The following is a 12,433-nucleotide window of genomic DNA, read 5'->3' as shown; positions in this document are numbered from 1 at the left end:
ATGTTGAGCTCCAGATTGTTGTAATTGCACCAGGCTCCCAACTCTTTAACCTCCTATCTGTAAGCAGACTCGTCTCCGTCCTGGATGAGGCTGATGACTGTAGAGTCCTCTGCAAACTTCAGGAGCTTGACAGAGGAGTTTTTAGTGGTGCAGTCATTTGTGTACAGAGAGAAGAGCAGTGGGGAAAGAAAGCAAACCTGGGGAGCACCAGTGCTGATAGTAAGAGACCTGGATTTGAGTTTGCCCAGCCTCACTATCCACTGACAGATTGGGGTGGGCACTGAGAGCTGGGTCTGTTTGGCTGAGAGAAGGTCAGAAATTATTGCATTAAAGGCCAAACTGAAGTCTACAAATAAGATCCTTGCATAGGTCCAAGGTCTTTCAAGATGTTACAGAATATAATGCAGTCCCATGTTGACTGCATCGCATAACTGTTTGCTCTGTAGGCAAACTGAAGAGGATCCAGCAAAGGTACGGTGATGTCCTTCGGGTAGGCCAGGACCAGGCTTTCAAATGACTTCATGATCACAGATATGAGAGCAACCACCTGGCATTAAAGGGGATGCCAGGTGGTAAACTGGGCTTTTCAAACCGGCAGTAAAACGCATTCATATTTTCAGCCAGTTGTTGATTCTCTGTCCATACTGATGCCGGGTCGTTGGCTACAACCTTTTTTTTTTTTTAGCCAATTTGATCTCCTTTGATAGTTTGTTCCTGGCCTGGTTATACGAGATTTTATACCCAAAAATTAAATATTGTATTTCATCAATCTACATTGTCATATTAATGAGGAATCTAAAGTAGAATCAGTGGAGACTACAAATATTGGACTCAAAATTCCAGAATGCAATGAAGCTGTGCAATGCGTTTGTGCTGAGTTACTAGTAAATGATCTATGTCCTTGCTAACAGTGTTACTATGAAATAGGCTCTGCAAAAACACAGCTGTATATTAGCGTTTGAATGTACAGAGCCTAATGTTTATGTACATGAGCCACAGAAAGAGAGAAAGAAAATAAAAGAGAAAGAGAGAAAGATGCATACAATAAACTACCATACACTAACATGTAAATTTTTGTAGTATATTATTTAGCCACTAGATGGCACACAAACCCAACATTTCACATTTAGCCCCATGACTTTTTTTTAAAACCCCAACTACAACAGACACTGTACTGTACCTGACTTGTAGGGTCTCCTAATAGGTGGCATATGTGAGGCACAATCTTGCTCAGAGTTAAACCCTGGGCTCCATATCTGAAGAAGTCAGATTAAAAATTATTTCTATTTTCATGCCCATTTAAAATAATGTGCAGACTGGACAACAGGTGATACTCACATGTTTAGTGTAGAAATAAGGCAAAAACAGACAGCCTCTCTGGTCCTGTTGTTCTTGTGTTTGAATCCTCCCAACATTCGATCCCACACATACTGCAAACGGCAGATCACAAGGTTTAAAGCACACAGCAATATATGATAAATTAGCTAAATATCAAATAATTAGCATGGCCCACACAAAGTATAAAGCATATCACTGGAATGAGTTTTTATGTATTAAAAAAACAAAACTGAGTGGACTGTTTAAAACTGGGCTTCTTCCTAAATCAATTATTTCGCTAGTAAGGGTGTACAGACCTGTGGATTTGCAGCTTGATCCATGATTTTTAGTAGAAGAGCCTGGGCTTGGTCTCTTACTTGGTCTTTAGCATCACCTAAACGATCTGTTAAACTGGGCAGAACTGAAGACAAAAAAGACAAAGACGGAAAAGCTACACCTATTCTTATGACAATGAAAACCTTTATAATGAGTCAGGTGTGAATGGGTCATTTCAGTCTGTAAACGATCCATTCTCTCTATTCATTAAATATAATAAAGGAGTGAGGTCATCTGTAATAAATACAGCAGTGTTTAAGATTTTCTTTTTACCTGTTAAAATTTGGGATTTAAAGCGATTTTGTAATCTGGTCACTAAAGCAGACACAATGTCCATTCCCAGAAGTGCGACCTGAAAAAGAAAGGCAGAATAAAAATAAATAAACATATTAGTCAATACATAATATATATTATTTATATATAAATGCATAGTTTTTATATAAATATATAGTTTTTAACTCTCTCTCTCTCTCTCTCTCTCTCTCTCTCTCTCTCTCTCTCTCTATATATATATATATATATATATATAAACTGAATAAAACTTGTTTTTCATTAAACATGCAATAGGTGCAATGATATTTCATGCGTTTGGCTTGTTTCCTCTGTATAATCCCGCCCACTTGAGATCGGCCTGTTGGTATGCAAATGAAGAAAGCAAAGGCTCATGGGTAGTGCAAAAATCGCTCTTTACTCGCAAATATTTCTATAAATACATGCAGGATTTTAGAAATACTACATTAAACATGTATATAAGAGTTATACTCGTTGATAAACAAAACAATAATAAACAAATGGGAGACGACTATATCTTCCATCAAGTAAATTCCGGGGCAAAATCATATTGCCGGTACAGCAACGGTAAAACGATAACCTTCCTTGTCTTGGGGTGGATTGGGCTGTTCAATGAACGTGTAGTGAGAACATCCCTGCTAACACCAAACCAACACATTTAGCATCACCTGAGCGGTTTCGTTCAGGCTACGGTGCAATTTTTGGAACCCTTTACATCCTGGTTAAAAAAGAAAAAATATTTCTTGTGTTTATACTGCTCTCCAGTGGCTATTTTGTAAAGTGTGGTTGATTTTTTTCAGACACGACAAGACCATGAGATAAAGCACTATTGCTATTTATATTCGTCCTATTCATGAATAGGACCCAAAAAAATAAGTCATTGTAAACAGAATGACGTTTTCATTTAGTTTTATAAACTAAAACAATAGGCACAAATAAGAAAGTCCTTCTTTCGGTTGCTCCCATTAGGTGTCGCCACAGCGGATCATCCGTCTCCATGCTACTTTGTCCTCTACTTCTGCCTATTTTAAACCAAATAAAAAAGTCCAAAGCTCCACACATTCACACAATCGTTCAACATCAAATGGAGATACAGCAGGCACGCAGAGAACTAGTCGGCCTCTACACACACACAATAACCAATGCTCAGGATCGAAAACTGACTCACCAACACATATAACATATAAGGAATAAAACAATAGTTAAATATGTGAAGCAGAGTTAAACGTACCACCCAGAAGTTGATTATTTTCCTACAACAGCATGCCCTGTAGTTTTACATTTCTCTTGCCCTTACAATATGTAACACTGTATCAAAGCACTGACACTAGAGAATCCTTTTAATCCTTTTTGTTAAATGAGAAAACATTCAAACGCATATACTAAGCCGAGTTTATATTGATGCTTCCTGTGTACATGATTATTACTGAAACAATCACATATTCTAAGAAGTACAATAATATAAACTTGTGATTTAAATTACATTTGAAATTAATGTCAGCTGCGGGAAAAATAAAAAATCAACACCTTCTGACTAATCAGAATTCAACAACTTTTGCCCCCACGGTGGTTCACACAAGAGCCAGTAAGCCAGTAAGACAAGAGCTTGTGCTGCAGTTTATTCTTTCCTGGTGTGGATTTCCTGCCTGAGGGAACAACAGGTCTCTAAACTAGAGCCCGCACACATCTGCAATACAAAACACACACTTAGAAGAGTCCTATTGGACATTTAGTCCTCATAACTTTCTTTCAGCTGCTCCCATTAGGGGTCGCCACAGCAGATCATCCGCATGTTTGATTTGGCACGTTTTTACGCTGGATGCCCTTCCTAACACAACCCCTTCCCATTTATCCGGGCTTGGGACCAGCACTAATGCTTGTGCAACCCTAATGGCTGGGGTCGGTTTCCTGACCGGGGATCGAACCCGGGCCCCAGCATTGAGAGCGCTGCATCCTAACCACTAGACCACCAGAGAACTTAGTCCTCATGATTATGCTTATTTGCCTTAACTGATGCTTGTTTCTGCATAACATCAATGTAACATGAGGATAGTCCACACTATTACTCAAGCACCCCATGTGTGTGGGCATGTTCTAAAATATTCTTTATATATATATATATATATATATATATATATATATATATATATATATATATATATATATTATTAAAACCAGACACATTAAAAAATAAAAAAAATTTAAAAGTTTTCCTTTTGGTTACTTCAGGTTTGTTTAGTGTTAGTGTCTGTGTGAAAATACATGCGGAGCTGCACAGGGACTCCTGGCCTCATTTCTCTGTGTGGTGCAGTTACACATGGTGGAGATGACTGGGTTTCCAGGCCAGCTGTGGAAGAAGCACTCTGATTGGTCGGATTTGTCTTAAGCGTTGTGAGAACGTTCTAGTAAAGTGGAACTACAGTATATAGGTCAAACGGTGAGGTGGTGACAACCGGCGCACTCACTTTTCACAAAGACAACATGATTCTTGGGTTTGTAATTTTAGTAACAACGATCCGGATTATAGGAAAATTTGCAGAGCCAAGTCAAAGCACACTGTACTGTTATAAAGCTCTATCTGTGGCTTTGGTTTTTTTTGTTTGATTTATTTGCTTGTTTGCACACTGCAAGGTTGTGAAGGCAAGAAATAAAATGAGCATTTGATTGTGAAGATCTCATGCAGGAGCATAAAGAACACATTGATAATGCTGCAGCATTTCAGGTCTTTCAGGCCTTCCGTCCGGCTGAACTGCATTCATTATGCGGGTTCCACTGCAAAAAACCTACTGCAGTACACACAGGAGCTGCACCAGGAGTACTGAGCTCCCTCTCTCTCCCTCTCTCCCTCTCTCTCCCTCTCACTCACTCACTCACTCACTCACTCACTCACTCACTCACACACACACACACACACACACACACACACACACACACACACACACACACCTAAAAAAAACCTGAAAATGGTACATATTTTCAATAATTTAGAATTTTCTAGAAGAGAGTAAAGCAGTGTGATTGTTAAAGAAAAAAGCTTTTTACAATACCATAAAAAACATATTTTTGAACTGCTGCATCACAAGGCAGCATAACATACTCTGAGGAAAGCAATAGGCCTTACAATGCGTACATAAGCTTGAGAACGCCCAAGACTGGCTAGTGTCTCTGTGATTGACCGTAATGACACAGAGAAAAAAAGTGTGGTCAATCGAATTGAATTGTCTCCAGGCAACAAAGGGAATGTTAGGATTCAATGGCTGTGGCTTCCAAACTCACTGATTCTGTTCCTATTTGTATTGTTTTCATTGTTTGTTTCAGTACTGATAATCAAGTAAATGTTCAGCACCAAACAAAAAACACATCTGTCCATAGAATAAACTGTAATATTTATTTAACCTGTCATGCAGGTAAAACTCCTCCATTCAAGCTACCTGCAACTCACTCATTTGTTTACCAACATAAATAAAAATGCTTTGCAAATTAAAGGTATTGGACCATTACATGAATATAAACATGCATTACCACTGAATACAATCAAATAAACTTTCCTTCCTCAATGAAATAACTTAATTGTTTGTAACCACTAACCATGCATCAGGTTTAAAACAAGTTTTAAAAAACGTAATATTAATGGACTTAATGCTTCATATTTAACACATTCAGATGGAATATACAGATGGGTGAAAGATCTGTATATGACACAAGGGCTGTATGTGACACAACACAGACTGTGTTACAGAACAGCTAAAGATATTTCTGCCATTAAGCTTTGTTGAAGGCAGCAACACAGTGAGCTTTATGAAGCCGTAATCAGCTCCAGGGAATTAAAGGGTTTGCTTATTTTGTCTGTCGAGCGCTTGAGCTACAAAATACATGTCTTATTCCAGCAAATAAGTAAATAGAATGTCTTTCTGTCATGAATATTCCATACAGGCTATTACATCAGGGCATCCAGATGTGGATGAAGCAGATGGTGTTTGAAGACTTGGAGAGAAAAATGAATTAAGGTTGCTGGAGTTGCTCTTTAATGTATGCTTAATAGCTACTATTTAATATATGACAAAACATCCTTATCCAATAAAACTTCCCCAATATGTGGAATATATATAAAAAATTCTAAGGTGGGTTAACAAAAAATGTCATTAATTCCAACAGGAAGGGACACAGAAACAGGCCCAAACCTTTAATCTCTATCCCAGGGGTACTCAATTAAAATTTACGAAGGCTTAGTCATATGGAAGGATTAGCTAGCATGAATGAATGAATAGTGTCATCGGTTTTAAACCTAAAAAAAAGGCAAATTGGTGATGATGGTATATGAGATAATTTAGGCAATTTGTCATTATGTTTTGGTTTGTTGTGGCTTTTCACTTTTCCCATAAACTACATTATCAATTCCAAGAGTTCGCTAATCAGACCAGGGAGGACAAATACAATAAAAACACTCCAATTTTTTACTTAGTAGCTCTCTGGTCTGACAGGCTGATTTGGCTAAATAATATATGTAAATGGCAGTGACTGGATAAAATGACACATGGCAATTTTTCTTAATTGTACACCTATCAGCAGATGTGCAGAACTTATTCTACTGAAAACAGTGTTGCACTGTTTGAATTTGCATAATGAAAAAATAATTGGCACTTTAATTAGGGCAATTCAATTTTATGCCTTATAAGGAAAGTGGTGCTATAACAGAATTCTGTGGCCACCTGACCATAAAATGTACATTCTACATTTAGTACCCATTTGTTGTTATAACAACCTTCACTCTTCTAAAAAGATTTTGGTTGTGTTTTATAGATATTTGTGCGCATTCAGGAACAAGGGCGTTAATAAAGCCAGGTACTGATGTAAGGTGAGAAGGTCTGGGGTGAATTCAGCATTTTAAATCATCACAAAGGTGTTGAATAGGGTTAAGGTAAATGCTCTACAGCAGGCCACACAAATGTTTCCACTCCAAACCATGTAAACCATACCTTCCTTGAATTCGCTTTGTGCACAGAAGCATTGTCATGCTGAAACAGGTTTGGGTCTTATAGTTCAAGTGAAGGGAAAATTGAATGCTACTGCATCCAAAGGCATCTTACACAATTGTGCCTCCAACTTTGTGGTAACAGTTTAGTGACTACATGGCTGGAAAAGTGTTAACATTTGTTTGTATTGTACTACTATCATTTTTAGAAAATGTGTGTTATCACAGATTCACTGAGTAAAAGTACATTAAGGAAATCTAACCTGGACTGTTTGCACTGTGTTATTGTTAGCTCATGGAGGTGCTGTTTTCTGTCTGCTACCCACTCAGAGTGCAAAGTCATTTTTCCTTTATAGCCACAGAACAAAATATAATACAAGGTAGCTTAGTGGCAATAAATCCCAAGACTAAAACAAATCCCTAAGTGAAATCATTCACCCTCAACCAAATCCCAGAGACGATTCAATAGCTGACCCCAGAACTCTAACACAAATCTCTAACCAGAACATTTGTTTAAGAATGTGTGATGCACACAGAGACTCCTTTTCAAGATTCTGAAGCTTGTGGTCAGAAAAGTGTGAAGCATCTAAGGTGCTTCATGAGACATCCTGTGCATATTCCCATATCCAGGGTTTAAATATTGAGAACAAATATAAAGCAAGGGCTGAATACATCAATAATACATACAACATACAACAAATAGATGCATTACTTGTTTTCATTATTGTGTTGGGCTCTGTACATTGATGAAGTAAATGATGAGTAGTAAGAATCAAGATTTCTGCCAGATATTTTCATTTCTCTTTTCTTCCTCATGAACCTTTACAATAGGAAAGAAATCACAAAAATACAGATATTAATAATGATGTTTCACTCGATAGCTGAAATCAACACAAAATAAGCATATAGAAACTTAATAATTAAACAATGTCACCTTATCTGGCCCTGAAAAATTCCATAAGTTCAGGAGCTTATTTGTTTATAAATAACGGTTTGATGTTACACAAGTTATTGGGCTGTAACTGCCAAGTTCATGCCAAGCTCCTGTAATTTTAAGTTTAGCCCAAAATTGTGAACATGCCTCACTTTAACAAGGCTATAAAACCAGCACTGACATTCAGGAAAGATCTAGAAAAATCTGTGTCTAACATCACAGACTACTGTATATAAATACATTTACATTAGTGCGGATCCTGCTTCCCTGCGCTCTCAGCCCGAATTCATTTACATTTAAATCTGCAGTGTCCACACTCACGCATGGTCTGACTGGGTTTTGTCCATTTTATTTTATGAGGTTAATTTAAGGCGCTTTAATATTTTATTCAATCCGATTCGCATCCCTGCTGACCGAAGAGGTTCATTTCACTCAGCTGAGCAGTAAAAACAGGCAAATCTGTCTGAAACACTACGTATCTCATGTTTAAAATACCTGCCCATTTTCTATAAACCTGTAGCAATAATTTGTTACAAATTTATCCTGAATCAATAACCCAGATACTGGAACGGCTGAAAATGTCATGAGAGGAAATAAACCAGACAAATAACAGGAAAAAAAACAGAAGTTTTTATACTGTGGCCTTTTGATACCCCTTTGTCTCAGACACTGTGTCAGATTCAGCACAGTCTGAAATTTCCTGTTGAATAAACTATTAAATGTAGTGCGAGTAATCGTTAGTGCAGAAATACAATATCGTCAATACAACTTTCTTAGCGGTTATAGATCTTAAAAGTAATTACTCATATTTTTCTTTTCAAAACTGGCTAACCCATGTCCGTGATTTACAGTATTAATTACACAATATCATATTTATTATATTATTATGTTTAATGCTACATCTGCATGAAACATCTTAAACTTCAGACAGACATGCTCCTAAATTTTCTTAGATACCTTATTATAGTTGTGTAACAATAAAATAGTAAAAGAATAATCAGTCATTCTGTTCCAGGAAGAGTTTCCAATTTTGAGATTTTGAAGCTTTATTATTTTGTTGAGTCATTACTTTGCATGTTTATATGCTAGGTTTGACATAAAAGGTCAATTAACTTGCACACTAGTTAGCCATATTGGCTAGCAGAGAATTCATGACCCGAGGGCTGTACATTTTCAAATGTGCTACAGTCTGTGGAATTCTGAACCACTATTTCATCTGGTTACTTGTTGTCACAGTATTTTACATGTTCATGATGTTTTAAATAGCTAATATTGTCATAACTAGTGTATAACAAAAACAATAAAATTGGCCTTCAATACTTTTTGAGGAGACTAATTAATCATATATCAACTTAAACTTGGGCTGGTGTCCATTTTCGGTGTATTCCCTGTATCCAAGTGGGTTTTCTGCAGGTTCTCCTGTTTCCTCCTACCATCCAAAAAAGTAGCTACTACTGTTCCCCTAGGTGTGAATGAGAGTGTGTGTTGTGGTGATCTGAAATGGTCTGGCGTCCAGCCCAGAGTGTTTTTCTGCTGTAAGCTCAGCGATCAAGGACCAGGCTCTGATTCCACCACAACTCTGACAAAGTATTTGAATTTGATGAATGAATAAATGAATTAATGAATGGATGAACGAATGAACAAAAAAAAAAAAAAAACATCTCAATAAAAGCTCATTCAACACCAGGTGGTGTTTACAATGTCTCCAATACCAATACACTTCTCATTCACAACTAGCCCAAACATGCTGCAGAATTGAATTCTAACTGTAATATATAATAGGACTGTGCAATATGCTGACATGTTACTGATTATACACAACATCCTCATTTCACCCGTTTGTAGAAAAAGTCACAGTACACTGTTTATTTGAGACACAGAGATGCCTGGGCGTCATTCAAATTGGATTGTCATTTCAATGGCAAATTTAGCGCAGAGCTGTGTGTACGGGATACAGTGATGTACAGTCTTTTTTCTCCTTCAAGGTCACAATGTCATCTGGAATACTGAATCCATGAAGGCTAAAATCACTTTAAAATGCTAATGCAACGTGAGCGAACTGCAAGTGACAAAACAATCGATGAATATTTCATTACTCAGTCCTGGGCATGATCAGTACTTGATAATTCAGATTGCAGCTACTTTTTAGCATTAACAACAGATGTAGAAGATGCTTGTGCAAGACTCAACATGAGGAAAGATTTGTCCGTTCTAGTCCAGATTATAATTATTTGACTCACACCAGTGAGAGCAGAACTGTGGGTGTGGCTCAGTCAGCTCTCATTTGTGAATCAGTATATATCATGGATTGGGACACTGTGTATCATTACACATTGACTAACTAATTTTCAATTTTCTCAGTATTTACTATATAAACCTAAACATACACGTTTTATTTAGGTTATTTGGGTTTCATGTCAAATTTTTTTGCGTTATCACACAGCTGATTCTGTTATGGTACTTTAAGCTCCAGTACATTGTAGGATGTTGGAGAAGCTGTGTGAGAATGACTGTTCATAGGTGCTATAATGCATGTAATAAGACCTAACTTCCTCACAATTAAATGTGATTAAAAATAGATTAAAAAACTCTGCAAGCATTAATACATTATTACAACACCGAGTTGAAAAGTAATCCAGTTCAGGGAGCTCACAGTAACTCCTCTTCACTTCAGGCCACTGTCTAGTCGTTGCTTATTTAAAGAGAAACCTTAAGTGTTTAATTCCTTACATGACTGATATGACAATAATAGTTTGATGGATTTGTAGACTCTGTAATATGTCACTAAATTATTTACTGCGTACTACTAAGACCACTCAAAATCTCATATCCAACCGGTTCCGTTTCACACATAACAAATGAGTGTGTATATCTAACATTTATGCAGGATAGAGGATGTGACTGCAGAAACGGATAAAGAGTGCACACATAATATGTGCACACATACACCCAGACGCATGCACGCACACACACACATAATACACACACTGCTGTAGTTTATCTGCAGAGTCATCATGAGGTCAGTGTTGTTCAGATGACACGGTTGTAAGTCTAAACCTGCACGATGATGTGATACACCAAGGCAGCTAAACATCTTTCATTTTCAATAGGTGACGAATGGGAGTTGGGGGCAGTGTTAGATTTCGTTTTGTCCCCCAGCTGTGAAATATTATCTGCGTTTTATGGTTGCACACAGTCATTCGTACAAAACCAAAACCAGTACACCTCTGATGTTTTCATGTTCTATCTTTTTTACTATACTACAAGCCCTTTAAGACTGTAAAATCAGTGAAAATCACTTTATATATTGTACATACGTTTTTAAGGTCATTCGGACCCAAGTAATAGATTCCCTTGCGGCAGGACAACACCCAAATTTTGTTGTACATGCATTCTACAGCCTCACTTTTAGATTTGTGAATACCTACCCATTAAAAACACGTGCTTATTAAATATCACATGCCAGATTTTAATCCTAATTTCCTTTTATATTCCATCCAATCTTGTAAAAAGGATTCTGGAGTGTGGTTTTGGGTAAATTTGCTCATTAAGCAATAGGTACTTTGGACCTCTTCAAAAAATCGGACCCTTCGGCTCTGTTGTTCAGTGAGGAGCCCTGGGGTGCAATCAGCATTTCAGTTTTACAGTAAAACCCCGTTGGACGAGCATAATTCGTTCTTTAAAATTGCTCATAGGTCCATTTGCTTGTACATTCGAACTGATTTTCCCCATAAGAATGAATGTAAAAGCGATTTAATGCGTTCGGAGACCTCTTTCAATCGCTTATTTCCGCACTTAAAAAGTATTTGTAGCCTATTTCAACAAACAAATACACCGCAAATTACCATAACGTAAACATAATTTAACACTTACCTATGTGATAGTGGTTGATTGCGAGTGTAAACGCACACCACGCTCGTAACCTTCTTGGTTTCAATGGTAATTCTATTTACTTTCTTTTTTGCAGCACCATCACCATCATGAAATAAAAAAAATAACACTAAAAAAAGTTACGTTTTTGTTGCACTGAACAACGAGAGCGACCGAGCGACACGTCATCAACTAAGCGACTGATGCTACCCTCGGCCGAAAGCAGGGAACCGGCGGCGTGGGTTTGCTCGTGTCTTCAAAATTTGCTCCTGAAATAGGGTAAAATTTTGCGAGCAAGATCGCTTGTATCTCTGTTTTCTCGTAATATTAGTTGCTTATACAACAGGGTTTTACTGTATCCCAAAGGTGTTTAGTGGGGTTTACATCATGGCTCTGTGCGCTCTTCCATTCAACCCATGTCTTCATGAACTTTGCTTTGTCTACAGGTGCATTGTTAACAAGTTTGGGCCTTGTATTTCCAGTGAAGGGTAACTGCAATGCCACAAAACTTAAAAAAAAAAAAAAACATTCTATACTGTATAACTGTGTGCTCACAGTCTGTAAAAGGGCACATGGATGTGATGGAAAGGTTTCCAGAAAAGTTTTACATTCTCCCGAATTGACCAGTGAAACCATGGCAACCGATGATAAATTAAACATAGGAATTCCCACATGCATTGAGCATATACTGATTTGCACATCAATGTCAGATA

At 37.4% G+C, this 12,433-nt stretch overlaps 1 protein-coding gene and 1 non-coding gene across 24 annotated transcripts in view; one reads left to right on the top strand and one right to left on the bottom strand.

The window, feature by feature from the left end:
* LOC124391732 (CLIP-associating protein 1-A-like) overlaps positions 1-12,433 on the bottom strand; it is a 68,423-nt gene that overhangs the window by 49,751 nt on the left and 6,239 nt on the right. For all 23 annotated transcript variants that reach the window (XM_046858496.1, XM_046858498.1, XM_046858495.1 and 20 more), the window contains 4 exons: positions 1,927-2,005; positions 1,635-1,738; positions 1,339-1,430; positions 1,181-1,256 (listed from right to left, as the gene is read on the bottom strand). In XM_046858496.1, coding sequence (XP_046714452.1) covers positions 1,181-1,256; positions 1,339-1,430; positions 1,635-1,738; positions 1,927-2,005 — 351 coding nt within the window. The remainder of the gene's footprint in view (positions 1-1,180; positions 1,257-1,338; positions 1,431-1,634; positions 1,739-1,926; positions 2,006-12,433) is intronic.
* LOC124391759 lies at positions 2,523-2,653 on the top strand. Its single transcript, XR_006927046.1, has one exon. It is a non-coding gene; the product is annotated as a U4atac minor spliceosomal RNA (small nuclear RNA).

Source organism: Silurus meridionalis, chromosome 9, assembly GCF_014805685.1.
Source record: "Silurus meridionalis isolate SWU-2019-XX chromosome 9, ASM1480568v1, whole genome shotgun sequence".
Lineage (NCBI taxonomy): Eukaryota > Metazoa > Chordata > Actinopteri > Siluriformes > Siluridae > Silurus > Silurus meridionalis.
The sequence above is the reverse complement of the archived record's forward strand: the minus strand, read 5'-3'. Positions and strand labels throughout refer to the sequence as shown.